The 27794-nt window shown below is 38.0% G+C and overlaps 1 protein-coding gene across 4 annotated transcripts in view; it reads left to right on the top strand.

Annotated features, from left to right (window-relative positions):
• Positions 1 to 27794, top strand: part of DGKH (diacylglycerol kinase eta) — a 163968-nt gene that overhangs the window by 94130 nt on the left and 42044 nt on the right. For 2 of the 4 annotated variants that reach the window (XM_061457285.1, XM_061457286.1), the window contains exons 4-10: positions 11 to 91; positions 17039 to 17143; positions 17474 to 17606; positions 23606 to 23712; positions 24776 to 24901; positions 26072 to 26174; positions 27382 to 27544. In XM_061457285.1, coding sequence (XP_061313269.1) covers positions 11 to 91; positions 17039 to 17143; positions 17474 to 17606; positions 23606 to 23712; positions 24776 to 24901; positions 26072 to 26174; positions 27382 to 27544 — 818 coding nt within the window. Of the gene's footprint in view, positions 1 to 10; positions 92 to 17038; positions 17144 to 17473; positions 17607 to 23605; positions 23713 to 24775; positions 24902 to 26071; positions 26175 to 27381; positions 27545 to 27794 lie in introns of those variants that run through there. The other 2 variants (XM_061457287.1, XM_061457288.1) reach the window with 2 other exon arrangements.

Here is a 27794-nt window from a genome sequence, read left to right on the forward strand (position 1 = left end):
CCATTCACAGTCTCTAATATTTGATGAAGTTGACCTGTCAGATGCCAGCGTAGCTGAATCAAGCACAAAAAATGTCAACAACAGCTTCACGGTATGGATCCATTTTAATACTGGTCTTGAAAGCTGTGGATAGGCTGCTGCTAAGAAAAACAAGAATCCTCTGAATTGCTTCTTTTTTTCCTCTCTTTGGAAACAAAATGTCCTCTATTTAGAAATGCTATAATGTAACATCAGCTATCGATATATTTGTTTCTGTGATTTTAATTTTTAGCAGAAATTAGCATTTTAGATAACAGTTGCTTCAGAAGATGGTAATTATATAAGGCATTAAAAATACAGCAAGATTCAGTACTAGTACTTCATTAGTACTTATTAGTAAAGCTTGATTTTAGGCCGTAGTTTCTTTTTGAGGGGGCATGCTGAATTGATCCAAATGTATTTGTGTTATTGTTTTAATTTCTTACACTTTCTGGTTTTCTGTCATGTTGAAGTGTATTTGTATTTTTATTTTTTTTATTGCTGGTCATATCCCTTTTTAGTTCCAATTCACATAGAAGAGCTGTCTTCACAGTTGTACCTTGATTCTGATACTGGTATAAGAAACAAAAAGTGTTCATAAATTCCTGTTAGTTCACATGTGTGTTTTGCACACAGGCCTTGCCATTTATTGTTGAACTGCTTTGTTGGAGCTAAGTGATAACATCTGACACAGTTCCTCTGCTGTGTCCTTCTTAACTTCTGGAAAAGTAAATTTTGTGAACAAGAATTAGCTATGAGGAAGATTGTGGGCAAAGTTGTCCATCTGCAGGTCTTGAGTTCTCCTGCAGCCTGCAATGTCATAATTTTTCTTAACCTGCAGAGCTATTATTCTCTGTTAAAGTGTTGATTTCCTAAATGCTGGATTCTCCACCTGGGAGGGATTAACCCTGGTTATACATACAAACTGGGGGATGAGGGGCTGGAGAGCAGCCCTGTGGAAACAGATCTGGAGAGTTGGGTTGATGGCAAGTTAAATATGAGTCAACAGTGTGCCCTTGCAGCCAGAAGGGCTAACCATGTCCTGGGGTGTGTCAAGTACAGCATAGTGAGCTGGTGGATGGAGGTAGTTGTCCTACTCTACACCACTGGTGTAGCCCTACCTCAAGAAATGCGTGTGGTTCTGGGCACCTCAATAGAGGAACGTCCATCTATGAGGAGAATGACCAAGATGGTGAATCTCAAAGGCTAGATTTGTGAAGAGCAACTGAGGTTACTTGGCTTGAAAAAGAGAACACTGAGGGGTGACCTCTTGGCAGTCTACATCTTCCTCAAGGAGGGCAATGTAGGTGAAGGTGCTGATCTTCCTGTGCTGACCAGCTACAGGGTACGAGGGAATGGATTGAAGCTGTGCCAGGGGAAGTTCAGGTTGGAAGTTAGGGAGAAGTTCTTCACTGGGAGGGTAGTTGGTCACTGGAACAGGCTTCCCAGGGAAGTGGTTGTGGCACCAAGCCTGTCAGACTTCAAGGAGTATATGGACAATGTTCCTAGTCATAAGATTTAGTTTGAAGTAGTCCCGCAATGGGAGGGGAACTTGGTGATCCTTATGGATGGATCCCTTCCAACTTGAGATGTTCCAGGATTTTATGATCTTGGGGTGTGGGGAAAGAAAAATGGCATGTTTGGTTCTGGTATTTTCTTTACTTTTTTTTTTCTTTTTTTTTCCTGACAATGTTTGATGTGTGGGTATCCTTTATAATCCTTTAGGGACTCTCAGTATCTCATTCTTCACCAGAAGCATTTTTTGTATCTTATATTAAGACTTCTGGGGAAGACAGTAGTGAAAAAAGAAATCTCTGGGGCTACAGCTTTAACACCTTTGGAGGCACTATTTATTTTCATATCCTGGGTAAATTAAGGCAAACAGTGTTTTCTCTCAGGAGTTTTCAAATTCATTTTGAGTGATTTACAGCTCTCCTGGATTGAAGTGTCACCTGATTTGACTGTGAAATATGGCAATGCTCGTCATCTCTCTTAATCTTTTGGCTTTTTTCTTTGTGTTTGCCTAATCCAGTCTCCCGGCAACACAGCTCAGTGAAATAAGACATCTCTGGCCTTGCCTGCACTGGTTTGGAGTGAGGGACTGGGGGTGGGGTGACTGGTTAGCTTTCCAGAAATACTCCTTATAAATAAAAAGAAACATTTTTTTTTGCCTTTTTTTTTCCCTTCCATCTTAAAAAAGATAATCCAGCCTTTCTTAAAATTATTTTTTATGTTCTAAGTGATCGTTATCATTTCCTTTGTTAAAAAGGCAAAAATTAAACCCTTAACTTTAGTTAATGTACTCTTCTCGTTTCCTTGCCCCTCTAGGGAATATTTTTACACAAACTTATGTAGATGGATTATATACCAACTCTCCATTTTTGCAATGAAAACACACCTTTAAAAATTTACATTAAAATATTTTTTTTCCATATCTTTTTGCCATTTCAGCTAAATCCTTCCCCTTCCCTCGATCTTCCACCTCCAGCTTGTAGAAGCTACTGTTTGCCTTTTTTTGCCCTTTCTAGTTTGTCTCTTTGGAGACAGAGGTGTGCATGTCAAGATTTTCCATGCTCTTTTTTTGGCTAAAATTCAAGTCCTAAAATTAGTCACAGCACACAGATTTAAGGCTGAGTTTGTTTGTAGTGTACTTGCAGAATATTTTAGTAATTCAATATCACTGTTTATTCACCAGAATTATTTTTCCTTTTTTACTGCAAGCAAACTGAGGTAAAGGGATAAATAAGTATCTGCTAATTAAAATGAGAAGCTGCTAAATGTAAACCAGCTCGTCTGTTTCAGTTTTTTCCTTTATTGCTAACGATATTACTTTTCAGTGAACAACCAACTCATTTCTAGCAAGTAGTTCCTAGTGCACAAGCTTTCACTAGTGTGCCTTGTAATAGATTGTAGGAATTTTGCAGTTCTGAGCATTCTTGTCTAGAGACAGAGATAAAAATAACAGAGGAAAAGGTCTCCCTTCAGAGTCTTTATATAAGACCCTTTCGAGGCCATATTCTTCCTACTCACATGTTAGGTACCGGTCTCCTAAGTCTGCATGAAGAGAGAGAAGTTCAAGAAGCCAATTCAGCCATGGAAGATGTGCACCATCCTCCCCACCAGCCACGTCAGGAGCCTGCAGGGGCTTTTGCTCACCCTATCCCTGCAGTTCAGCAGCATGGGGGGGGCACTGATCCTCATAATGGTGTTGGGCTCTCTGCTGAATGTTTTTTCATAGCGCTTTGCTTCTGCCTCAGAGGGTTGTTTTTTGTTGTCTTGGCACAACCAGAGGAATGTAGTTGCACAGCATGTTACATTGTTGGGGACACTTTGGGGAAGAATCAGTCTCCTATCGTTACTGCACACAAGCATATGGGGCAGTGACCAATTCTACTGAGAGCTGTAGTTCCTTATGTTCCTTAGTTTGTAGAGATGGAAGATGGCATGTTGAAATCTCAAGTGCAATTAGAAATAATCTCTTTATTGTTCTCAAAACAAGACTTGAGTTTAAATGAAGCTGAATAGTGATCTTTAGCGTGCAAGCATGGGCATCTGGAGGATTGGTGATGTGCTTTTGTTCTACTAGGTATTAGAGAGGATTTTAAATTGTGATTTAAAAATTATTCTTGAACAGGCATATTCGATAACTGAAGGTCCTTGGGTCAGAAAAAGGTGATTATGAATTGCAATTTAAAAGGAGATTTTAACAGGTTAACTTTTGGCTTAGGTTTCTACCACTACCTTGCTTTTGATAACAAAGAGTGGATGCACACAATAAATCTGTGGTGTTAACCATGCTGCCTTGCAGGTGTTAAGACACATGGATGTATAAAATGCCCTGGGTTATTATTAATCTATTTTAGAGTATCATGTCAAATGCTCAGGCACTGTGTGGCAGCACCTGTATTTAATCCTTCCAAACTGATGTTTGAAGCATTTAATTAATTTCTGTTTTTTTTTTACTGGTAAATGTGATATAAATAATGTAAACAATTTTAGGGTAGAAATACTAGCTTTGAAGCATTACTTCATATAGCTGGTTTTAGGCATTTGATGTGGGTTAGACCAACTTGTAGTGTGCATCTAAAAATTACACAGAGCCATGGACAATCAATTTCTTACTATATTTATTTTCAGAAAAGTGAAATTCTGGCTATATTAATGCTGTTATCAAATTGAATCTGAGAGTACCAAGGAAATGATTTCGCTCTTCTTCTGGAATGTACTTTCTAGGAATACAAAAATTAACATGCTAGATGATACTCAGGATGGGGATTCAGCTTGCCCTAACTTCAGGGTGGGATGCAACCATGGGTTTATAGACCCCTAAATTATGTATCTATGATAAAATAGCTCTTTAAGGTAGATTCCTGTAATTGCTCAGTTCAGTATAGACTCTGCTGATTATTAACCAACTCCTTTAGCTATGACAGGAGCTTTGTCATCCAGGGCACCTAAACTACAGAACTCTGCTTACAGCTTTCTGAATCAGGTGCTGAATCAAGTATTTTTTGTTGAATATGCATCTTCTGAAAGTGGTCATCTTGAGAGGGAGGAAGCTGCCGTAGGCAGATCTGCTGTCCTGGAAAGCCTACTGCAATTCTTAGTAATTAGAAGTTGGCTGGAAATGGCACTTTCTATTCCAGCCAATAACACTAATTACTAGGATTCTGGGTATGCTTGCAAAAATGTCTAATATCATAAATTGTTGCATATTTTTTGGGTTTAGTGATGCTATAGACCATATAGACCATACAGTCTAATTATTTATTCTGTGGAAAAATACTTCCTTGTGGAAAAATACTTCCTTGGGGAACTCTTAATAGGCTGGGCTTTAATTAAGTATTCTCACCTAGTGTTAAGAGGCAAAAGCAATAGAAACCTATAAAGTGTTCTGTGTTTTATATTTTTTATTGCTTCCTTTTGATTTAACCATTTTACATTTTTTATACTCTTACCTATTCTTCTTGTTCTTCTGACTACTATTCTGCAGCATCATGTTTAAGTGAAGTGACCAGTTTGGCACTCAGGGAGCACAAATAATAGATATTTGGGACTATTTTCTAAATTAACGGTCATTTACATTCCTTATGGGTCCCACAATTTGTCTGTTTTCTGCAGCAGCAACATATTACGTAATTTTTATCCTCTATACTGATGTTAAGATCCTTTTTCCTCTTAATTTGGAGCTGTCTGTGATTCATAAATACTTCTTCTATGCTTCTGTGTTTTTTCTCTTGTGTGTATTTCTTTTTTTTTTACCAGCACTGAACTTTTTCAAGTCTCTGTACTGTCTAATACCTTGCTTAGCTCTCTCTGAAGTGCCTTGTTCATCAAAGAGGTAAACTAAGTAGTAAAAGTTTCATGCTGTCTGTAAACGTTCCCGTATCTGCCTCTACTTTACAATTCTCTTCCGGTTTAAGAATTGCACCACAAAATTTTATAAGAGAATAATGCTTGCTATCTATTAATCTTTTCCCATTTTTAAAATTCTTATTATTTCTTCTTACCATTTTTAGTTCCCTTGGCTTTTCATCTCACTGCATAATTGGGACATAAAATAATTGATCTTTTCAGTTCAAGGGCTAAACAAAAAATAATTATGGGTCAACCTGGTATTTTATCTTTTTTGATCAGAAGTGCTTAATTTAGTTCAAATTAAAGGGATTAAATTCCGGTTTAAAGCTTTTTTTTCCATATTATATAAAGAAAAAAACCAAAACATGAATGGCATTTCATTAAAGGTAGTCCCTGAATGTAATTTTGTTACAAAAAGTTGTCTTTTTTCTCTGATTTCCACTTTTTTAACCAGACTTAATAGTTCACTTTGTCCTGAAAGTGGAGGGTTCTGTTTAAGCTGTTTTTAAACAAAGTCATTACCCAGTTGTCTGTGAATCCTCAATATTTTGTAAATTTGAATAGATTCTGAAAACGAAACATTTGTTGATTTTCCTTTGACCTGTTGTTTTGAGCTGGTTATGTATTTTTTATAGGTCAGTGAGATCAAATACTCAGTTGGAGCAACTGTGCTTCAACTGTGGTTAAAATTTATATTGTTTTCTTCCAGAACTCTGTTTACCATATTTTCCATCCATATTTCTGAATGTGGCGTATCCTACATCTTGGTGGGGGATGTAAAGTTAACTGGTTTATAACTTATGTGGAACCAGCTTAAAACATAAACTAATTCTTTTCACCTCTGAATCCTACTGCTGCTGCTTTTAATGGGAGGTTGCCCAGTTGTACTGGAAACTCAATTCTTATGATTCATCAGAATTTCAAGTTGAATATTTCAGCCAGGCCTAAAGACATACTGCTTTTCAGCCCTGCTGCTTCTGACATCAGTCAGCTCTCATCATAGAGATTAGCTTCTTCTAATTGATTTTAGAAAGTTAGCTTTTAATATTCACAGTGGGCTTGGAAAACAGAATCTGTTGCCAGACTTTTGCAGTGTGTTGGAGAGATGATAGTGTTAATTTCTCAGACTTGGACGTACTTCGCTTTCTTTGTTTTCACCCAGATTTTTTCAGAGCTTTTATTGAGACTTTTCTTCAGGGACTATGAAAACTTCAGGGAATGTGAGAACTGCTTAACCTTCCCCAAGCCACATCAAGAGGAAATGAGAAGAGCCTTTTCCCAAAGGAGTTTAAAACCTTTCATGTTTGGGTTTGGGCACTCCAGTCTTCTGCCTTTTCGAATATCAGAGACAAAGAGAGATAGTCCCAAATCTGGGAATTATTAATCTTAATACTGTTATTTTTCCTATTTAAATAATCCAGCATCAATACAGTTTTATTACCAATTCCTGATTTGCCCAAAGTTCAGGGTCTTGAGGTTTATTTAAATGCAGAAGAGCTTATGGATGCCAGGAGGTATTTCTCTGATGCTGTCCTGCTTGTTTACAAAATCCAATATACTGCAGTTCCATCTCAGTGGACCTGACAGTGGTTTCTTTACTCATAGCCTCCAGTCTTTTTCAGACATTATTCTACCTCAGTCTGTTTTTTTTGGGGGGAGCCACTCACTTAAAGGTTGCACTGACCTTTTGCAGGCTTTCTGCTGCTTCTCTTTCACCATCTTTCTTATTTCTGCAGTTTGGTGAAATCATCCTGCTACTCCAGTGTTCGGACACTATGGGGAACACGGGTTCAGCAAACATCTTCAAGGCTTCAAGTTCCAGACTTAGGGGGTTTCCCCTGATTTCAGCTATTGCTAAGCAAACTTTTTTCACTGCCTTGTTCTAAGCCTGGATGACTAAACTTTCTGGTTTGTTCTGTAGGAATACTCTGGAGCATAGCTGTATGCAATTTTGTTTTCTTTGTGAGAAAGCTGTTCTTAGTGAATTTCTACATATAGTCTCTGCACATGTTCCCTTGAAGGGAGGCACTCTTGCTTGACTTGCTTTAATCAACCATGGGGCTACGAAAGGAATGTATTTGTGTTTGTATCCGCATTTCTGTTTCTTGATGAATTTACATAAGCCAAATTTCACATAGATATACATGAAGTTTACTTAGCTGAACAGAATCTTGTGTGAACACTTTAGTTTGCATGAACCTCTGCTGTAGGTGTATCTTAACTCAATTGCATACTATTACTACTAGTGATCCAGGTATGGATAATGAGCTTATGTTAGCTTTGAAAATTACTTGTGTGAAGGAAAACAAATATCAGTGAAGTACCGTATACTGTGTGTGATGCTATCCTTGGGATTCCTCTCAGTGTACTTTACATCATATTTATCCTTTAGATATGCAATAATTTCCTGGGTTTGGGTACACTGGAATTTCCTTTTCATTCCGGTTAGTGTTAACACTCCTAGCAGTGTATATTGATGATGGTGGGAGTTCAGATGCATTTGCAGATGTGTTTACTTATAGTACCTTCCTCTGTGAGCCACGTCCTACTCTCGGAAGCACTGCATTGTAAATTTTGCCCTGAGTGTTATCAGAAGGGTGGGTGCATGTCACCATTTCAAGGTGGGGGAATGGCATATCCAGACATTCCCTGTGCTCTGGTTGCAGCCTAAGCGCAGGGCTGGTAGGAGTCCTGGAATGACATCTGTGAAGATCTCAGGGCCTTTTGTTACCTTTGGGAGGTAGGATATGTCTGAAACCAGCTCAAGTTCATGTGCTGGCCTCACCAGTGTGACTCAGCTTTGCATGAGTAGCTAACTCTTCAGATGGATTTAGTTTTTCCCTAGTTACGAACAATCTGCTGTTTCATACAGATGCTGATCAGCCTCTAAACGACAAAGGCTTTTTGATGCTCCCAGCCCGAGCAATACTCAAACCACAGAAAGACAGGGGAAGTGCTTTCTATTCCACTTTGTTCAATTTTCAACTCAGTTTTCTTTTTCTTTTTTTTCTGTATTCAGGCAGCTTAGAAACAAAACAAAAACTGAAATAGCAAATTAATATGCTGAGGGGAAAAAAAAATAGGCAAAAGCAATTACTGTGCACTTGCAATGCACTTAGGGTTTTTTTCCCTCCATTTAACATTTGTTCATTTTCCCCCACACTCTGACAGTGACAAAAAAAATGTAATGAAGCTGAGAGCTCTTTGGTGAGTTTTGGGTGTGACTTTCAAGTTTTAAGCTCCTTAGCCCTGACTTGATGCACTGTCTCCCTCTCCCTAGAGTGTCTGGAGACATTAAAGCTTCCAGTTTCATTATGAAAAAGCAATAAAACATTTCAGCTGTAAGGCTAAAATCCATAGATAAATCACTTGGGATTGAGCTATTACAAGAAAGCTGAATACTTTTCAGAATAGGAAAACAAGGGAATGCTTAGAAATGTGACCATTCTGGACTACTGTACATTTTGCTTCTTGTTGCACTTGCCTGGATCTTGTTTTCGACAGATTTTGAACTTAAACAAAAGTTTTTGAAACTTGCTCTCAGAAAATGTCTCTTTTTAATTCCTTTTGTTTTCTAAGAGTTTCTTAAATCTGTTAAATGCAGTAAGATGATTTGCCCAGAAGTAAATGCATAAAAAATATCTTTCCTTTTCTGAACTGATGGTGTAGCACCGGTGAAGCAGTTGGAATGTTTGGAGAGCAAGCAAACATGACAATTTCTAAAGCTTTAACATTCTTAACATCGAGATTTGTTAAGAAGATGATACTGGATTGCCAGATTTTGTTGTTCCTGCAGTTTTACACTTACCTATACTCTGACATTTCTTTCTCTTGCTTTAAAAGTGGTTAAAATACGTGGAGAAACCTTAAGAAGTATCCCTCAGTGCAGTTCCTGTATACCAAATGATTTTATAAACAAAGCCACTGGTGTAAACTTTGAATAAATTTCCCGCTTCTGGTGAACAGGGATGCCTGGCTTCAAGCATCTGGATCGTGTTTAAACAGGCATCTGTTATTGCAGATAAAAAAATACTCAATTGCTCTTTTATTTTGTTTAACTTTGCACCTACTACCATCAGGTATATATCTACATGTTTTCCTGTAAGCACAGGAGCCATCCCATCTGATAGACAGGTAATGAGCTGGTGAAGCTGGAGCTAAGGGCACAGCAGTGCAAAGTAATGTGCCTAGCAAATTTTTATGTAAGAACGCTGAAGAAATGTGCAAGCATTGGAACTATAAATAGCATTTGCTAGTTTATATTTACAAGAATAGTTTATTGTTGCTGTTATATTTAAATGCTGATTTAAGATAAATACCTTGTTCTTCAGTCCAAATTCATGTAACTTTCCTACCCTGCTTCTTGTAACTGTCCCATTATAAAGTTATACTTCTGAAGGAGTAGCATTTTTCTGTTACCAGTTGGTTGATGTTGGACACATGAGATTAAATGAGGAACTGTATATTTCTGACAAAGTGACCTTTGCTGGGACTGTTTCACGGCTTAAGGCTGCACGTTGTAACTGACTTGATTTACCTGAGTGCTGTTTTCACAGAATCACAGAGTGATTTGGGGCTTGGAATGGGACCTCTGAAGGTCATCTGGTACAAGTCTCCTGTTGAAGTAGGGCCACCTAGAGCAGGCTGCCCAGGACTATATCCAAACAGCTTTTGAATATCTCCAAGGATGGAGAGTCACCACTGCCTTGAGCAACCTGTACCAGTGCTCAGTCATCCTGACAGTAAAAAAGTGTTTCCTGACGTTCCCACAGAGCCTTCTGTGTTCTAGTTTGTGCACATTGCCACTTAGTTTGTCTCTGGGCACCACTGGAAAGAGCCTAGGTCCATCCTCTTTGCATCCTCACTTCAGGTGTTTACATAGATAAGTAAGGCGCTTCTTGATGAATCCATGCTGACTACTCCCAGCCACTTGTACCTGGATATATTGTTGGAGATGTTCCTTCATTCATGCTAGATGTGGCATAAGGAAAGGCCACCTGAATTACCTGCCTGGATTCTACTGCAGAGTGAAGGCAGAGTAGACCTCAAACCTGTTTCTGTGAAGTAACTGCTTTTGTTCTTCATTTTAGTTAAGCCCACTTGTACTGGTGCAGGAGATGCTCTGTGGCTCTAACCCTTTTTTTTCCCCCTCCTAAGAGTTTTTATTCTGGGGGCCAAAACCACACATTACTTCATTACTTGTGAGCTTGGCAAGAGTGAAATTGGAGAAGGCCAGCAAAGAGGGAAGCAACGTTTTAGTAGGGTAGACAGAGCTAATTGTTCTGATTATAAATTCTGTATTGTACTCAGGCAAATATAATAGCCATTTATTACTTGCCTTGCTTTTAAATCATTCTCTCCCATTGTAATTTATCCTTTTGCCTGGCTTGGCTCATCCTGAAAAAGAATTGTGACAGTTGAGGATAAAGCACCAACTGCACTTTTGACAGTGACAGTACTGTTACAATTTATTTAGTGTCTCCTGAATCCAAGACATTAAAAGTACTGTCAGAGCTGTCCAACTGTAAGAACTGTGATTTTGCAGACAAGTTCTGGTAGGTACAGAAGCATCAGTGACCCCAGCAGTCTATTCCCGCCACTGTGATGGAGGTGTATTCATCCATCGCATTCATATGGACTCACCTCCATGAAGACAGGGAAATGGAGGGGCAGACAGAAAGTAAGGGAGGCCTAACATGTTATCCTGGTATTAGCCAGAATTCACTCACCAGTGTCTAGAAGCACTGAGAAGTTACGAAGCATTAAATCTGTCACGTGCATGCCCCAAGGCATCGGGTGCTGTCCCTCAGAGGAGGGATGGAGGTGCTCTCTCTTTCTGTATCAGCCTCTCTTAATTAGTTCCAGAAAGATATATTAAAAATATCTGTTCAAAGAACAGGAAGACCATTTCCCCGCCCGTTTCAGATTGTAAGTGATGTTTCTACATTACTAAAGTCAATTCAAGATTGGCCATACAAAGTGCTATTAGTGTAATGCCTGATAATAGTTTAGAGCAGCAGAAGGTGCCTTAATGCAAATATCATGTTGCAGAAAGCAGGGTGCTTTGCAATAGTTGCTGTGTTGCTCCTTAGGTGTAGACCATTATTTCTTGATTAGTGAATTTGGTGCCTGCATTTTTCTTTGAATAAGTAAAGGAAAATAGAAATGTAGCCACCGAGCTTTGGGAATTGTATTTTCTTATATATTTCTGCTATGCTAAAATACGTTGAAAGTTGGGCAATAGGCTTTAAATGATTTTATTTTACAGATCATAAGTCTAAACCCATTGGGTTGGAGATAAATAGAATAAGTGAAGTTAGCCCCTTTGAAAGCAAAAGGTGTTTTCAAATCTGCACTAAATTTAATGGCAATTTTATTTCATTTCCAAATATTAAGCTTGCTCCTAATCGGTGCTGCCTGAAAGAAGAGTTGCAGTAGTGGCCCAAAATCTGACTGTGTAATTTTCATCAAAGTAATTTCCAGATATGTATGTACATATATATGAGTATGCATGTATTTTTAGAAGCCAAATTATCCTAGTGCCAACACATGTGAAAATCCCAATTTATGGCAAGACCTATGTGTTGGCAGACTGAACAATGTCTTCTTCTCTCCTTCATTCCCCACTCGAAAAGCTCCTATTTTTCCAAACGGAACAGAATGTTATCACAGTAATGAGCTATTTTTCTTTTTATCCAGACATTCTTTATTTCCTATGATGTTTTAGGACTTTTGTTGTTTGTCTTCAACTTTCAAAACTATATATGCCTACTGCATTAAAAGAGGTTTGTATTCCCACTACTTCAGTTTCATTACTTTCCGATATGCTGCAGTATCTGGCTTTGACAACTTTCTTTTCCAAAATCAGCAATGACTTCTTCTTGGCAACTAACAGTGAAAATTTTCAAAGTAACTTAATCTTCTAAATTAAATCTGCTTTATTTATTTATTTTTAAGGCCTTTTTTACTGTCTTCATCCTTCTTGATTTGTATTCTGCTTTGTCAGCGTGCGAACCATTAGCACCTGAATTCCTCCAAGATTTAAGAGTTTTCTTATTCTCTGAAGTAAAAGAAAACTCTTTTACCTCAGTGGTCTTCCAGTGGTTCTTGTGGCACTTCCTTTGCCATTCTATTATACAATTTCTTCTTGTCTATTGAGAGTTTAGCATATTCAGAATGATATATAAATAAGAAATATAAATATATATAAATATATAAATGTCATCTACCTGGACTTGTGCAAAGCGTTCGACACTCTCCCACATGACATCCTTGTCTCTAAATTGGAGAGACATCAATTTGGTAGGTGGACCACTTGGTGGATAAAGAGCTGCCTCGATGGCTGCATGCTAAGAGTTGTGGTCAATAGCTCAGTGTGGTGTCCCTCAGGGATCGGTGTTGAGACTGGTCTTGTTCAACATCTTCGTTGCTGACATGGACAGTGGGATTGAGTGCGCCCTCAGCAAGTTTGCCGATGACACCAAGCTGTGTGGTTCGGTTGATACGCTGGAGGGAAGGAATGCCATCCAGAGGGACCTTGACACGCTTGTGAGGTGGGCTGATGCCAACCTCATGAAGTTTAACCATGCCAAGTGCAAGGTCCTGCACCTGGGTCGGAGTAATCCCAGGCACAGCTACAGGTTGGGCAAAGAAAAGATTCAGAGCAGCCCTGCAGAGAAGGACTTGGGGGTATTGGTCAATGAGAAAATGAACATGAGCCGGCTTCAGTGTGCGCTTGCAGCCCAGAAAGCCAACCGTATCCTGGGCTGCATCAAAAGGAGCGTGACCAGCAGGTCAAAGGAGGTGATCCTGCCCCTCTACTCTGCTCTTGTGAGGGCTCACCTGGAGTATTGTGTGCAGTTCTGGTGTCCTCAACATAAGAAGGACATGGAACTGTTGGAACAAGTCCAGAGAAGGGCCACGAGGATGATCAGGGGACTGGAGCACCTCCTGTATGAAGACAGGCTGAGGAAGTTGGGGCTGTTCAGCCTGGAGAAGAGAAGGCTGCATGGAGACCTCATAGCAGCCTTCCAGTATCTGAAGGGGGCCTATAGGGATGCTGGGGAGGGACTCTTCATTAGGGACTGTAGCGATAGGACACGGGATAATGGGTTCAAACTTAAACAGGGGAAGTTTAGATTTGATATAAGAAGGAAGTTCTTTCCTGTTAGGGTGGTGAGTCACTGGAATGGGTTGACAGGGAAGTTGTGAATGCTCCATTCCTGGCAGTGTTCAAGGCCAGGTTGGACAGAGCCTTTGGTGACATGGTTTAGTGTGAGGTGTCCCTGCCCATGGCAGGGGGGTTGGAACTTGATGATCTTAGGGTCCTTTCCAACCCTAACTATTCTATGATTCTACGAATACCTGGGGCAGCAAGAAGTAATTTAAGAAAAAAGTAATTAATTTGTTATAGAAGAAAAGACACTGACTTTGGTTGGTAGAAGAAAAGATACAGGACTTTGAATGAATGCATGCAGTGAGATAACTTTACTAGTAAAATCCAAATTTACATACCTGGAAACAAGGGTTTTCTTTATGTCTGCATACAGGTTAAACTGTCTTTAATAAATGCACTCTAAAAGTCAGTTAATCATAACTTTCCATGAGCATTCTTTGGAAAGAATGCCTTCTGAATAAATGCAAATAAGAAGCTATAGGAAGCCACTCTTAGTTTAGGACAAACAAGAGCACCTATACTGAGTTAGTGTAAAGCTCATAAAACCATAATGAGTCAAAGTACTGTGACAGCAGTAGCAGGTACTCAAGAAAGAAGTGTAAGCAGCAGAGCATGTACAGTGATTCTTCCTCTTGTATAACTTCCCAACATTCACTCATTGGATTTTGAGGACCTTCTGAGTTGAAGGTTTTGGATATTGTGTTTTATAGCACATGATGCATCTATTTGTGATGAATTTGTCAGGTACCTTTTTAGACATTTATACTTCTTGTGTCCTCAACACCTTTTGGGAATACCATTCAAGGCTAAATAATGCAGTACATTTAGGCAAAAACACTTGTTTTCCAATTGTTTCCTTGGTTCCCTGAGTTCTTATGCTATGTGAAATACCTAATTAATGAGAGTACATCTTCCTGATTTAGCAGAATGAAATAGATGAGAATCTAAATGGACTGCTTAGTTTCTTTGTCTTCTTTTTCTTTCCTTTTTTTTTTTTTTTTAAGATATGTAGAAAGCATTGACGATATTTTTTGCACATAATGCTTGTTGTCTTTTTTCTGTTACCATATTCTTTCTTGATGTTTGTTGTTAAAAATACGTAAATGAAAGTGAATATGTAGTTTAAACATCACATTATAGATGCTGTATTTACAAATATGTCTTCCAACTTCCCACTTTATAGCACTAGTAATAATTAATCCTGAATTCATTTGTTCATTAGTATATAATTTAAATTTTAGACTTTTGAAATGTTCTTTTCTTGAAATGCTCTTAAACTTTATTAAGTTTATTATGCTCTGAATTTAGTAAGAATTTGGGATATAGGAATTTCTGTATGTTTACATGCATTGGTTAGCAATTTTGGTGAGATGATTTGATTACATGGGTGCGTAGCACCTTTTGGGATGGCCTTTGGTGTCCCACGTGGCTTATTTAAAGCTGCTGCTCTGGGTGCTATGGTCCTCTTGTCATACCTACCTGCCCCATCCTGATGCTTTGGATACCAAAGGGGGTCCCCATTGGCACTAGATAACTATGTGTGAACAACTGAACTAAGGCCTTGATTTTGGGAGGGGAAAGTGGAGGCACACAAGGGATTTCTCTGATCAGCAGTAGTAGAGACATGAGTGATACAAATAAATATTAGTTGGAAAGATCAAGACTGTCAGGAGTTTTCAGCAATAAATGCAGCTGTTGTTGCTTAGCGGCATTTCACAACATCTGGTTGCAGGTTAGCGTCAGTAACGAGCATGGGAAAAGGACAGACACAAAATGCAGAATTTTGGGCGGACTTGCCCTTACTTAATCCGTATTATAAAGTCATGCTATATAATAGCAAATAATCTGGTGGGTGTATTTGCCCAAATAAGATTTCTCAGTCCATGGAAAGCTGGAAATTCCAGCAGAATGCTGATCGTTGTTGGAGCCAGGGTTATATTATGATTTAATGGCTTTTCTGGGCTTCATTTGATGACCTGGCTTAGAAAAACATTTTGAAGTAATAAAGCGTCTGTTTGGCTCCAAACTAATGAGAGAAGCATTGCTCTTTGCAGTAACTGTTCTTTAGGAAGAGCTGTGGATAGCTACTAATAAACCTTATTAAAAAGATTAAGCAATATTGAATGAAATAGAAAACAGAGAAAGTATTCCATTCCATGTGAAATGAGTACATAGGAAAAAAAAAAGGAAATAACCAAATGCAAGCCCACAGGGTTTTTGCGTCTCTTCCATGTGACTTGCAGCTTGCTGCACTTCAGTTACGTTGCCTTTGAGATATGTTAAAGTGCAGCTCAGCTGAATGAAGAAGGATAGGACATATCAAGGCTAGAGACTTTACGGCAGAGACTGGGTAAGTAAATGCAGCTGTAGATAAGTGTTTACTAATATTATGCAAATGTTACAGTATCTAGCTTGTAGCATTTAAAACAGTACTCAGAGCTATAATTTTTTCTGGTCCTTGCTTTGTTTTACTGAAGTAGTTTGCAAGTTTGGTAGGTACATGCTATGCAATAGGCTTACGTATAAGACTGAGACAGGATTTAATCTTATTTTTCAGACATCCTACAACAAAACAAATAGCTTTCCTTCAATTTCACATACTTACTTTGTTTTAGATTCTTTGCAATGTAAGTAACTGCTTTGTCTATTTTAGTACAGTGCTCAAAATAATTTCAGTGGGAGTTAGCTGATAGTTTCTGGTGCCTTCCTGTTCTTTTAATTATTCTTCTGTTGGTGAGGGAGAGGGGAAACTAGCTTATCCTCTGAACCTCCGAGATACAGCATTTTCACATTTCTAGAATCCAGCTGCAGACCACTGAAAACTCCCTAGCATCAACTTGTTCCAGGAATTCATTCAACAATTCAAGTAGGATATGATTTCAGCTGTTTGCTTTAGTTCTCTGTGTCTTTTTATAAAGATTTGTATGTGTTCTTTGACTTTTATATAGAAAGTTCTGATTTGAATTTATGTGTGTTTAAATTAGTATAAATTTAATATCAATATACAAGGTAGAGAAATTATGAAAACTTTTGTTGTTCTTCAAGACTTCCAGGCTTTTGATTTTGGTGTGGTTTTGTTTCTAGCAATTGTCATGAACCTTGCAATTGCTGTAATGCTGTTAAGAAATAGGATTGCAATTTTAGTCAATTAGTAATTTCCAGAACAGTTGTTTTAGCAGTTTAAGTGCCTGCCATTTGAGTATTTAAATCTCAGTGCATAGACAAAGAGCTGAGAAGGAGGAATGATCAATATAGATTGTAAAGACCTACGCTGAAGCCTGATTTAAATCTTGGGAACTGAAAAAAGAAAAGCAAACTCCTTCATGGTTGGTAGTTTATTAAAGAGAATATTTTTAAGCATTTGGTATCTTATGAGGTAGGGTGTTTCTTCCTTTTGCATCATCTCACAGGGAAGAGTACCTGAAATATTATAGCCTATCATGATTTTCTCTATCTGGATTTTTCGGAATGTGTTCTCTTTTTCAGATAATCACTCCATTTAGGAGGCTTATATTGTGTGCTGAGAACAGAAAAGAAATGGAGGACTGGATAAGCTCTCTGAAGTCCGTTCAGTCCAGGGAACACTATGAGGTAAGTTGACATTCCTCTTGGTGAGACCTGTACTAGCTGAACAGATAAAGCTACAGGACACAGAACTGGAGAATTCAACCGCCTTAGTGTGAAAAGTGTGGCTAATGTCAGAGAGAAGCTGCATCTTAAGACCTTTACTTGTGAAATGACAGCCTATTATCACACTTCTACTTAGAAGTTTGGAGGGAGAACAGGCTAAATACCCTTTGGAAAATACTTTCTGGTGAACATTGCATTGTCATTCCCTTGTAATAATGGAGCCATAGGTAATTTCAGTCACTGTAGCTGTGTTCTGTACTTGCAAATTTGTCTTAACTTCTCCTTTACTAGACCGCACAGTTTAATGTGGAACATTTCTCAGGGATGCATAACTGGTACGCCTGCTCCCATGCCCGACCTACCTTCTGTAACGTGTGTAGAGAGAGCCTCTCTGGAGTCACTTCTCATGGCCTGTCTTGTGAAGGTAAAAGAAACACTTTCTTTCCCCTGTTTATAATGCTGTGCATGTAGACAGATGGCTGATGAGGAATGATTCTGAAAATGAGTAAGAAAATAGCCTGAAGGGAGGCATTTATTCACTAGAGTGACTTTCTTTTGGGCAGAGGGACTACTAATGGTCTGGCTCACCTTCTTCATGCTCCAGATGCCTCTTTCTAACTCTTGTCAATAAAGCCCTTCCTTCTGCTGCAGTGACTAGTTTGGAACGTGCTGGGTAGATGGTTTGCAAGAAAAAATAGGATTTGTTTCATTTGCTCATCAAAAATGTTAACACTTTGTTCAATGCTATGACCTCTTCCCCTCCAGTTGTTGTTTGCTCTGTTGCTGATGCCTGATTCTGAAGTGCAGGCAGGACAGATGTGGACAGATTTAGTGCTTTAAAAAGTGTCTCATGCAGCGAGGGGGTAGAGATGTAGGTAGATGTCTTTGTGTTTTGATGGTTCAACAGATGAAATCCAGCACGCAGAAGAAGGATCCGTGGGTGAGGCTTCAACATGAAGTTTATCTGGATAAATGATATTTCACAAACAAATATTTATAATAAGCCTGAAAAAGCTTTTTTATTTTCTGCTGCAGGTTCTGTGAAAAAGTAGTAACAAGTCTTGTGTTGAAATCCATCTGAAAATAAAGCACGTGTGACCATGACCATGAAATATATATACAATGTAGAGGTTTTAAATTTCCAAAATAGCTAACTGTCCAGAAAAGAATGACAATTACACCATTCGAAACTTGATTTTTTGGATGCATGTTACTCAACTGCAAATGCATTTCTGTTATTGATGCTGTTACAGTACTTGAGGTCTGAGCATAATAATGTGTATTAAGGAAATCTTACGAAGGAAACATTAACCCACTATCCTGAATTGTCCATGCTTTTAATGTCACTAATGGTGCAGTTGCCAAGGAACGAGACAAACCCATTTCGTAGAAATTAGAAGTGGCGTAGTTACTTCCAGCTACTCTGGTGTGTATTTTCCACTGTGTGTGAGTCGGTTGGATGGTTTTAAGGCAATTATGGTATTTTCAATGTCTGATATTGGCGGATAGAAGTATCATGTGCTTAACTAAAATGCAGTTGTATTGCCTCTGTGTACAAATATAGTTATATTTGCTCAGGCAAATGAAAGAGTTCTTTCCTTTCATAAGGAATTTATCTTTCCATAAGTTAGTATTATAGCTATTTAAAAAGGCTGTTTAACAAGAATTATTCTTATAAGAATACCATTGTTAATGGTCATGGTTCATAATTTTCTGGGTTATCTAGTTTGTCACATTTCTGCATAACTTATTACAAACTAGTACTATATTTATCCACATTTCTGAAGCCAGTTGATCTTTAAGCAGTTTTTCCAAATGGCTCATGAAAGTAGTTTGGATTTGCTTTCACTGATCCACAGTTTCATAGAAATGTATGACCTGGATTGGTTTATATGTAGATACTATGATTTTCTTTTATCTTTTGATAGGTTTACCTCCTTTTCTTTCTTAGCTATGACTTCTATCTACTTTTTCTTCTTTTTTCCCAATTGTTTTTTGAAACAAAAGGAAAACTTTAATTATGCATCTAATCTGAATCATTTGACAGACTGAAATACTCATACTTTGTCCATGATTTTATATACCTGTAAAAACTCATGTTTACCATCCTTAATTTCTTCATCTAAGAATTGTGTTTTGGTTTGATACTACTTCTTTCTCTGAAATTCTTATGGGACTGAGTTCGTGTTTATTTGCTCCTGCCGTTTGCACTTCTAATGCATTTCACCATCTATTTTTTTGACTTGCCCTGTGTTAGCAATATACACTGTCTGGGGAGACAATATAGGAAATATGGAGTCTTAAGATTCCCCAGACATGTTCTGTGCTACTTTCTCTCATTGCAAGCTTTAAAAAAACCCTGTTTAAATATTCATGCCTGGCATCTGAAGCCTCCAGCACTGCTTTACACTGGGAATCCATTTATACCTATACTAAATTCAATTATTTGTGTGGTCATTGATCCGAGGCTACTCTATTATGTCTTGTATTGAGAAGCATGAGAGGCTTCTTCTCAAGAGATATTGGAGCTCTTCTTCCTCTCAGTGGTTTGGGTTACTGGCACACCAAGTCATCCTTAAAGTAGTTTAGAGACTTTGTACTCTTTGTGGTCTAATTCTTGACTGTTAACTGTAGGCAAAAATAAAAATCAGTCCCATTTCTGATATTTTGCAGCTCATGCTACTTTAAAAAAATCAGTCCTGTGGTATTTTATTCTCTCAAACCTGCTGGTTGCCAGCAGCACTACACAGCTGTGTTTTTCAGCCTAACTACACAACAAGCTTCGTTTGTTTTGGAGATAAGATTGGTGCCTTATTTTTTTTCAGGGCACCTTCCCTCCCAGAACCTTTTCACAAAGTTTGATCAAATTAATTGCAGGCCACCCTGAAGACACTCCTGTAAGTTTTGTGGAAGCTGGTGTAGAGAGTATGTTAATACCCTTGGTAGGGAAAAGGCTGTAGTGTGAACTTCCTGCTTTTTAGAAGTCAAAGAATCAATATATATATCAAACTAAAGATGTAAATTCATATCAAACCAGGCTTCATTCTTTCTGCTTCTCAAAAAACAATTGACTTTTAAAGCATTTAATCATACAGTCCTTTGAGATGCAGTGCTGTTCCTCCCACTAGTTACTTCTTTTGTGTCTTCTCAAAATATAATCTACTTCTCAAATGTAGTCTGTGTTGTGTCGCTCTAGATAGCTCTAAAGGACTGATTTCCACAACAGTCATCCACAGTTTTTAATAGGACAGAGAAATTAGTTATCAAGTAAACACAGGGATATATGGAATGTTTAGGTAAAGAAACATAAAGAACCTGAGGTTCGTTATCTACAGAAACTCTTTAAAAACTCTCTAGCCTCAGTTACTCTGTGTTAATACCACATTTCTATCCAAGTCATTGCCAGTGGAACACTGCTTTTATGATTATTCTCAAAGATGTATTCCTTCATGCAGTGTTTTCAGTATCATGATTGAACCTTGATTGTTCAATATCAAATATACCTAATAAGCTGGAGCTTGCAGTTTAAATGGGACGCTTTTCACAACCAATCAACATTGAAAGAACACTTTAAGATCATGAAGGCAAGCAATAAGAAAATACTGGGATTAACTTGACTGTAAATGCACTTCATGTACTTGGTCTTTTTTCATCATGATTGGGGTTTTTTGCCCACAAAACCCTGTTCTTCTTACCCACTGTACAGGGTACTTACTGTGTATCCCCTACTTGGGTTGTCATTGTTTCCAGGATATTTGCCACATTTTCTGCACAGGCAGGAGAGTGTAGAGTGAATGAAGTGGTCAGGAAGAGAAAGGATGTTGGTTATTAAAGAATTGAGGAATAACAGAAAACACTGATCTGTGACCTTGTATCACACTGTGCCGCTCTGTAATCCTGGAGAAATCACTTAAGTAAGATTTCTGATCAAATCAGTGGTCGCGTGTTGGTTATAATCTGGGACCTGTATGTCAGAAAAGCTGTGCATAAAATAATAGTAATTTTTAAAGGCCAGGAAGAAATTAATATGATGTGTGAAAAGCAGTATTTCATTAGCTTTTGGTAAATAAGGCAAATACCTGTTGAAAATTATTATGAACCACAGTATGGCACAGCTGCATCCTTGTCAAGGACCACTCAGTGCATGCAGTGAATGAGGGTCCTATTCTCAAAAAGTGTATAATCATATAACTGAAGACTTGGGTACGGAAACTATATTGCAAAGCTATACTGCAAAGTTAAGTTGCATAAGTAATAATTTTGTAGTACTTTGTAGTATGAGTATTCTTTTACCACTCTAATATCTAATTAACTTACAGAGTTATTTATTTGGGTGAAAATAGTAAAAACTGCCAAGACACTGCTGAATTTTATCCTTTATAACATAGGCATAAGATTCAAATTGGATTGAAGTTAGGTTGCTGTTTTCACATGGGTCACTCTGTTTTCACTGTGACTTGTCCATCATAGAATGTGATAGTATTCTTCGAAACAAAACACCAAGTTTCTTGGAATACCTGAAGAAAAATCCTTCCATTTTGACAATGTAACTATAGCTACCAGCTCAAGGATCTTTGGATCAGTTTCAAAACCTTTGGCTTTGGCCTTTGAAGCTGGAAAAGAACAGTCTCAGCCAGTTCTTCTTTGAAGAACACAGAAGAGAAAACTCATCATAAAAGTAGTTTTGGGGGAAAAAAAACTAATGACCTGCCAGCATAGTCTTACTAACTGATGGGTGGTTAGAATGAAAGGTCTTTGAGAGAGAAGTGTTCTATAAGAAAGGCAACATATATATATATTTTCAGTGCAATAGATCCTATGATAAGGTTCAGTAATGTTGACTTTTCTTCATTGTAGATAATAATAGCTCTAGATTTAATCACTGTGTCTGACAGCATATGTTGGTATCACTGTGACAAGAGTTTGCTAATGAAGTGGTTCTTTTGTTGGCTTTCTGAGAGATCTGCTTCATATTCCAGCTAAAACATTTACACAGGAAATGAAAATTTTAAATAATGTCCTAATAATCTAGATTTGGTTTGGCTCCATTTTTAATTTTCTCATCCTTTAACTTTCATTGGTGAAGTAATGGCAATTGGCGTCTAGCAGTATGACTGCATGTTTCCAAAAGGTTTCAGATACCAGACTGATACATGACTGGGACGCAGTGGGCTGGCAAATGCACAATATGATGCTGAGCTGTTTTGAAAATATGAGCCTACCCCGCTAGCTGAGGTATATGGGATATTTGCACACTTTGGGTCTATGAATGCTGCTGCTTTTTTAAATGAGCAGAGGAGTTATTGTAAAAGCAAAAAACCTGTTGCCTCCTTTTTCTTTGAGCTGAGCACATACTTTCACACATCTCCCAGAACAGTGAGGATTGCTCTCAGACTCAGATTGTTGCTTACCTAGTCTCAACTCACTTTTTAAATTGATCTGGCAATGGATCAGTGGAATGAGAAATTTATGATTCATAAGACCTTTTGTACCTTGGCTTAATGTTTTTTAATGGTGGACAAGTGATGGGCCAAAGCTTTTGACAGTTTCCTGTCAAATATTTGTTTGAGACTACTACTTCTGGTCTGCTGGCTAGTTCTCATAAACATTTAATGGCCCTTGCCAAAATAATTTCTATAATGCGATCTAAATAGAATGATGTCATGCAGTTCCATTAAAAGAAATACCCACAGTTGGGTGTGTCAATCTATTTGATCTAATATGGTATCATTAACTGGTCATATTAATTGAGTTGAACAAAATACATATAGTTACTAGATTGTCAAAATGTCTGACTATACTACACACTTGTGCTGAGTATTCCAGTTACTAGATTTTTAATAAATAATCCATTAAGGAGTCAGGCTCTTCCTCAGTTAATGTAACCTCTTGGAAAATGTTGTAACTACCAGTATCCTGAGTAAAGATAGCACCATCTAATCCTTCAGTTCCTCAGCTTCTGGGAAAACAGGCATGGCACGGTGCCCACACGGGATCCATTAAGCAAAGAAACAGAGCTCCTGAAGTAAAACACTTCTGTGAAAACGTACCCCATCACTTCTTGCAAATTTGAACTATGTATCTCAGTTGTGTCACTGGAGGAATAGAAGAGGCAAAAATAAATAAAGTTAAAGATGTATTTGTACCTTTGTGCCTTGCACTACACCTGAAAAAATGGGGACCACTGTGGATTTGAGGACACACATAGGCTACAACTATAGGCAGTTAAATCCAGTTTAGAGAGTTAAAGCCGGAGTGATTATGAACTGAATTTTCTCTTAGTCGGGTTGTGTCATGTGTGCAACACTAAGTGACATGTATTTGGCTGTTTTATGGACTATCTATGTTTAATTTTTTTTTAAAGATATGTATCAGTGAAATACATCAAATAACATAGTATATGTGCTTATGTGTGCCTTCCAGTGTGTAAGTTTAAAGCACATAAAAGATGTGCTGTCCGAGCAACGAATAACTGCAAATGGACTACATTAGCCTCAATTGGAAAAGATATCATTGAAGATGAAGATGGTGTAAGTACTATTCATATGTGCAGTATTTTCCAAAGCTCTTTCTTCTTGATGGGAAAAAAAAAGAGAGAGGCTAAGCATAGACATATTGCCATGTGAACCAGTGAAGTTAATGGTAGGTGGCTGTGTTCCTGAGCACTTTTCAAAGATTTACATGGTATTTAGACAAAAGTTATATTCCTGTCTCACAGGACAAATATAGTATCTGTGGGCACTAGATAGCAACCGTGTTATGAGATCTTAAAGGCCACATGCAGAAAAACTCAGAAGCTGGAGAATTGCTCCCAGAAGTTCCTACTGCTCTTAAGCAAAGGTGGTATTTTATACTGTTGCCATGCTGTTTTGGCCATCTATTTTGTGTCCTCCTTACTGATGGCTGTTCCCTGGAGGCCTCTTTGGAATTCACTGTCATGTGGAGTTTTTTTACTGGTGAAAGCAGGGATTTTAAGATTAGCAGGAGAAATGCCAAAAGCTTTTCAGAGATTTTTTTAATAGGTTATTTTTACAAACAACTATGTATGTGCCACTGGTGTGAAACTTCTTCCTAGAAGGTTAGTATAAAGTTGCACACCTATGAGGGTACTGAGTTGCCTGTGGTGTTAATGGGACAAAGAGTGTACTAGGCTTTGTAGAGCTGTGACTTACCATCCATGGTGAAGGAGTAAAGCCAGAGAGATGTTCTGTTGTCCCGCCTATTCTGAATTCTAGTTATTTTAATTGATTTTTGTCATGTAGTCAACATAAGTCCTTATTTATACTAGGGAGTCTCTGGACTTAACTGCCCCTTGTTTTGCGGTTAGTTTCTAGCATAGCACCATGAACAGCTGAATGAGATGTGTCTCCCTTCTTCAGCTGTCATATTTTCTGCCTAGCATGTGAAACACCAGCATAGGCCACATTTATAGCTGCTGTCTTGTGAGCATCAGTGTCACTTACCCTGGTCAGCTATACCTGCATCTTTGATAATGATGAGCTGTGGGAAATACTTGAAATAAATACACCTACTTTTGAGGGACAAAAGCCTCTAACTTTTGAGTATTTAACTTGTATGACTACTTCTTCACAGATAGCTATGCCTCACCAGTGGTTAGAGGGTAATCTGCCCGTCAGTGCCAAATGCGCAGTTTGCGACAAGACTTGTGGCAGTGTTTTACGCCTGCAAGATTGGAAGTGCCTTTGGTGTAAAGCTATGGTAGGTGCAATGAGCCAAGTCCAAGTGTTTAAGATTTTGCCCGCTTTATTGCCTTATTTTTATTTTCTCATTTCATAACCTGCTTTTGGATTAACTAGGAGCAGGCAGCTTGTGCAAACTCAGGTCTTTCTAATGTTCCCAATTTCTTGTGACTGTCCTATTTTTCTCAGTTGTTTTTTAATACTACCACAGATGCAGCTTTGCTTTAATAGGTGTTGGTATCCAGTGTGTTTTCTCTGCCTTCTCCTAACTGATAACTGAAGGTTCAGATGCCTGTTGTGTATGCCTGCTAATCTTATGCTACTTTCTTGTCTCTTACTGTAGATATTGCTGTAATAGTATTTTAGTAATATAGGTAATATTTATTGACATTAAAGTAGTAATTTTTTATTACTGCATAGTCTTGAAGTTCTCTTCTTCAGGACATTCTGTAGGTTGTTGAGTGAAATTCTATAACATGCTATTGCTGTTTCCCCACACCACAGTTTTCTCTTAGTTTTTTTAAGTTGTCTATAAAGATGGGTTTCATATGCTAGGGTACAGAAGTGAAAAATTAGCAGCTAGCAGCTTTTTTATTGTTGAAGCTCTTGGCATATATTTGTCTGAGGCTTTGCATGTAGGCAGTTGGAAATGATTGGCATCTCCAGAGGCAATTTGAAATTTAAGTGAAGTGCAGCCTATCTTTCCGATAACTGTGGGAGAGAGTTCTATAATGCACAGTTTATGGGACCCACCTTTGGTGGGTTGGTCTGGCTTGGTTGGTTTGCTAGCTTTATTGAAGATAGGTCTTCCAGAAGAGCCAGGTGGACCAGGCACATACAGAGCTACTGCTTTGCATGTGTGCAGTGTGCCTGCTGCCCCCAGCACAGACTGCTGCTGGGAACTTGGCCCTCCCTTGCTCATCGGTGGAGGTAAATGACTCCCTTGAAGGAGCGATTCATGTCTACTATAAGAGTAGCTGACGGTGATGTACTCCAAACTTGTATTTTGTGGAACAAGTAACAAGCCTTTGTGGATGAACACTGTCATGACTTTTTTTCCCAGTTTTCTCCTCTTCCCTCTACACCTAAATGTTACATATTAGCCCATTTGTTTACATAGTTATTATAGAATCTATACTTTCACCCTGTAATTCCACTGTAGGGAAGTAATTTTTTGTTTCTTTTGTAGGTTCACACTGCATGTAAAGATCTATATCCTCGTAAATGTCCACTTGGTCAATGTAAGGTATCGATCATACCACCAACAGCGCTAAACAGTATAGACTCTGATGGTACGTAGTATTGCAGTGTGTTGAGTGGTAGCTCTGGACTTGCAGAGACTGCACTTAAAAGCAGAGAGCGGATTTCATAAGGAGTATCATGAAATCTTAACAGCTTTAATTTTATGGTTTGTGTCGATGGCAAGTGTAGACCAAACAATTTATCAAATTTTAATGAATTTTACTGTATAAAGTTAGCAAAAGTGATTGTTTATGCTGTATGTATTCACTCCATTTACTTGTTATGTGGTGTCTTAGACCAGAACATCATGCTCCTATTTATTATTCATTTTAGGAAGATTGTTCCATATGTGAAATAATTTTTATTGGCATTTAAATAAATTAATCAAACCTTATTTTGAATTGCACATTATGGTAATGTGGATTTAAATTAGCATCCTTTAATGCCATTCTTTTTATTTATAGCTTTAGTTATTTTTTTTAGTAATTGAAAACAATATTGTTACTTTAACTTTGCCTGAATCAAATGTCAAAGCCTATATCTGCAATGTCTGATTTTGAAGTGTTGCTGAGAAACCACTGCTTCCATGGACTGGTTATGTTAGGGGCAACAGTGTCCATTAGTACAACTTTTTAAGGACATTATAGAAATCCTGCAGTAATTAGTTAAGACCTGCATTGACTTTGCTAAGCTTTGAATCACAGCTGAAAGCCTGTTGTTCAATGATTCTATTATAATTAATAGTGTAACTTCAGCCTGGAATAAAAAGTTCTCATGCAAAGTCTTACCTGGAGCAACTGAGTAGAGTAACTTAAAATCTGTGAGTACTCTTAGAATGCTCGTACAGATGTGGATGATCCAGATCAACCTAAGGTTAAAGAAAAATCAGATTCAAAACCAAACACTTATGACTGAAATATATATTTAATTACGTGATAATCTGTGAAGGTGAGATTTGGGAAGTATTCTATAAGGTTAATAAACTTTTTCACTGTGGAAAAACAATAAAGCTATTGTCTTCAGGATTTTACTAAATTTAGGCACTGAAAATACCAGAAAGAAAAAAATCTTTTTTGTAGATCTTTAACAATTATGTTTTCCTTGCAGGGCTGATATTCAGTTTAGAGTTTACATTATGCATGATAAAATGTACTCCTTTTGTCCTTCATCCCTTTCTTCCTCTTTCCCATGATTTCTTTTTATGTTGTTCATATTAGAAAGCTTTATTTATATCATTCTTTCTAACTATGTTCACAGGTTTCTGGAAAGCCACATGCCCGCCATCCTGTGCCAGTCCTCTTTTAGTTTTTGTTAACTCAAAGAGTGGAGACAATCAGGGAGTAAAGTTTCTTCGGCGATTCAAACAGTCGTTAAATCCAGCTCAGGTGTTCGATTTAATGAATGGAGGACCTCACTTAGGGTAATGACCTTGGAAATCTGGAGCAATCCTTTCTGCAAGGGAATTTAGTGCAAAGTATAGTGTTGTGTTGTCCCTGCATTGCTAAAATTAAAAACCAAAACCTATCAGCCCAATGTTTAGTGACTTTTTGGCTGGCTTTGACTTCTATTAACTGGTAAGACTCAAAACCATTACAAATGTTGAGATGCTTTCCTGAATCTGAATTCCTGAATCAGGGCCTTTACCTACAGTTGCCCAGCTGCTTTTTTTA

Source organism: Pezoporus flaviventris, unplaced genomic scaffold (assembly GCF_033815535.1).
Source record: "Pezoporus flaviventris isolate CSIRO_AGI_PZ_B2104156 unplaced genomic scaffold, CSIRO_AGI_Pfla_v1 ptg000025l, whole genome shotgun sequence".
NCBI classification, from domain to species: Eukaryota; Metazoa; Chordata; class Aves; order Psittaciformes; family Psittacidae; genus Pezoporus; species Pezoporus flaviventris.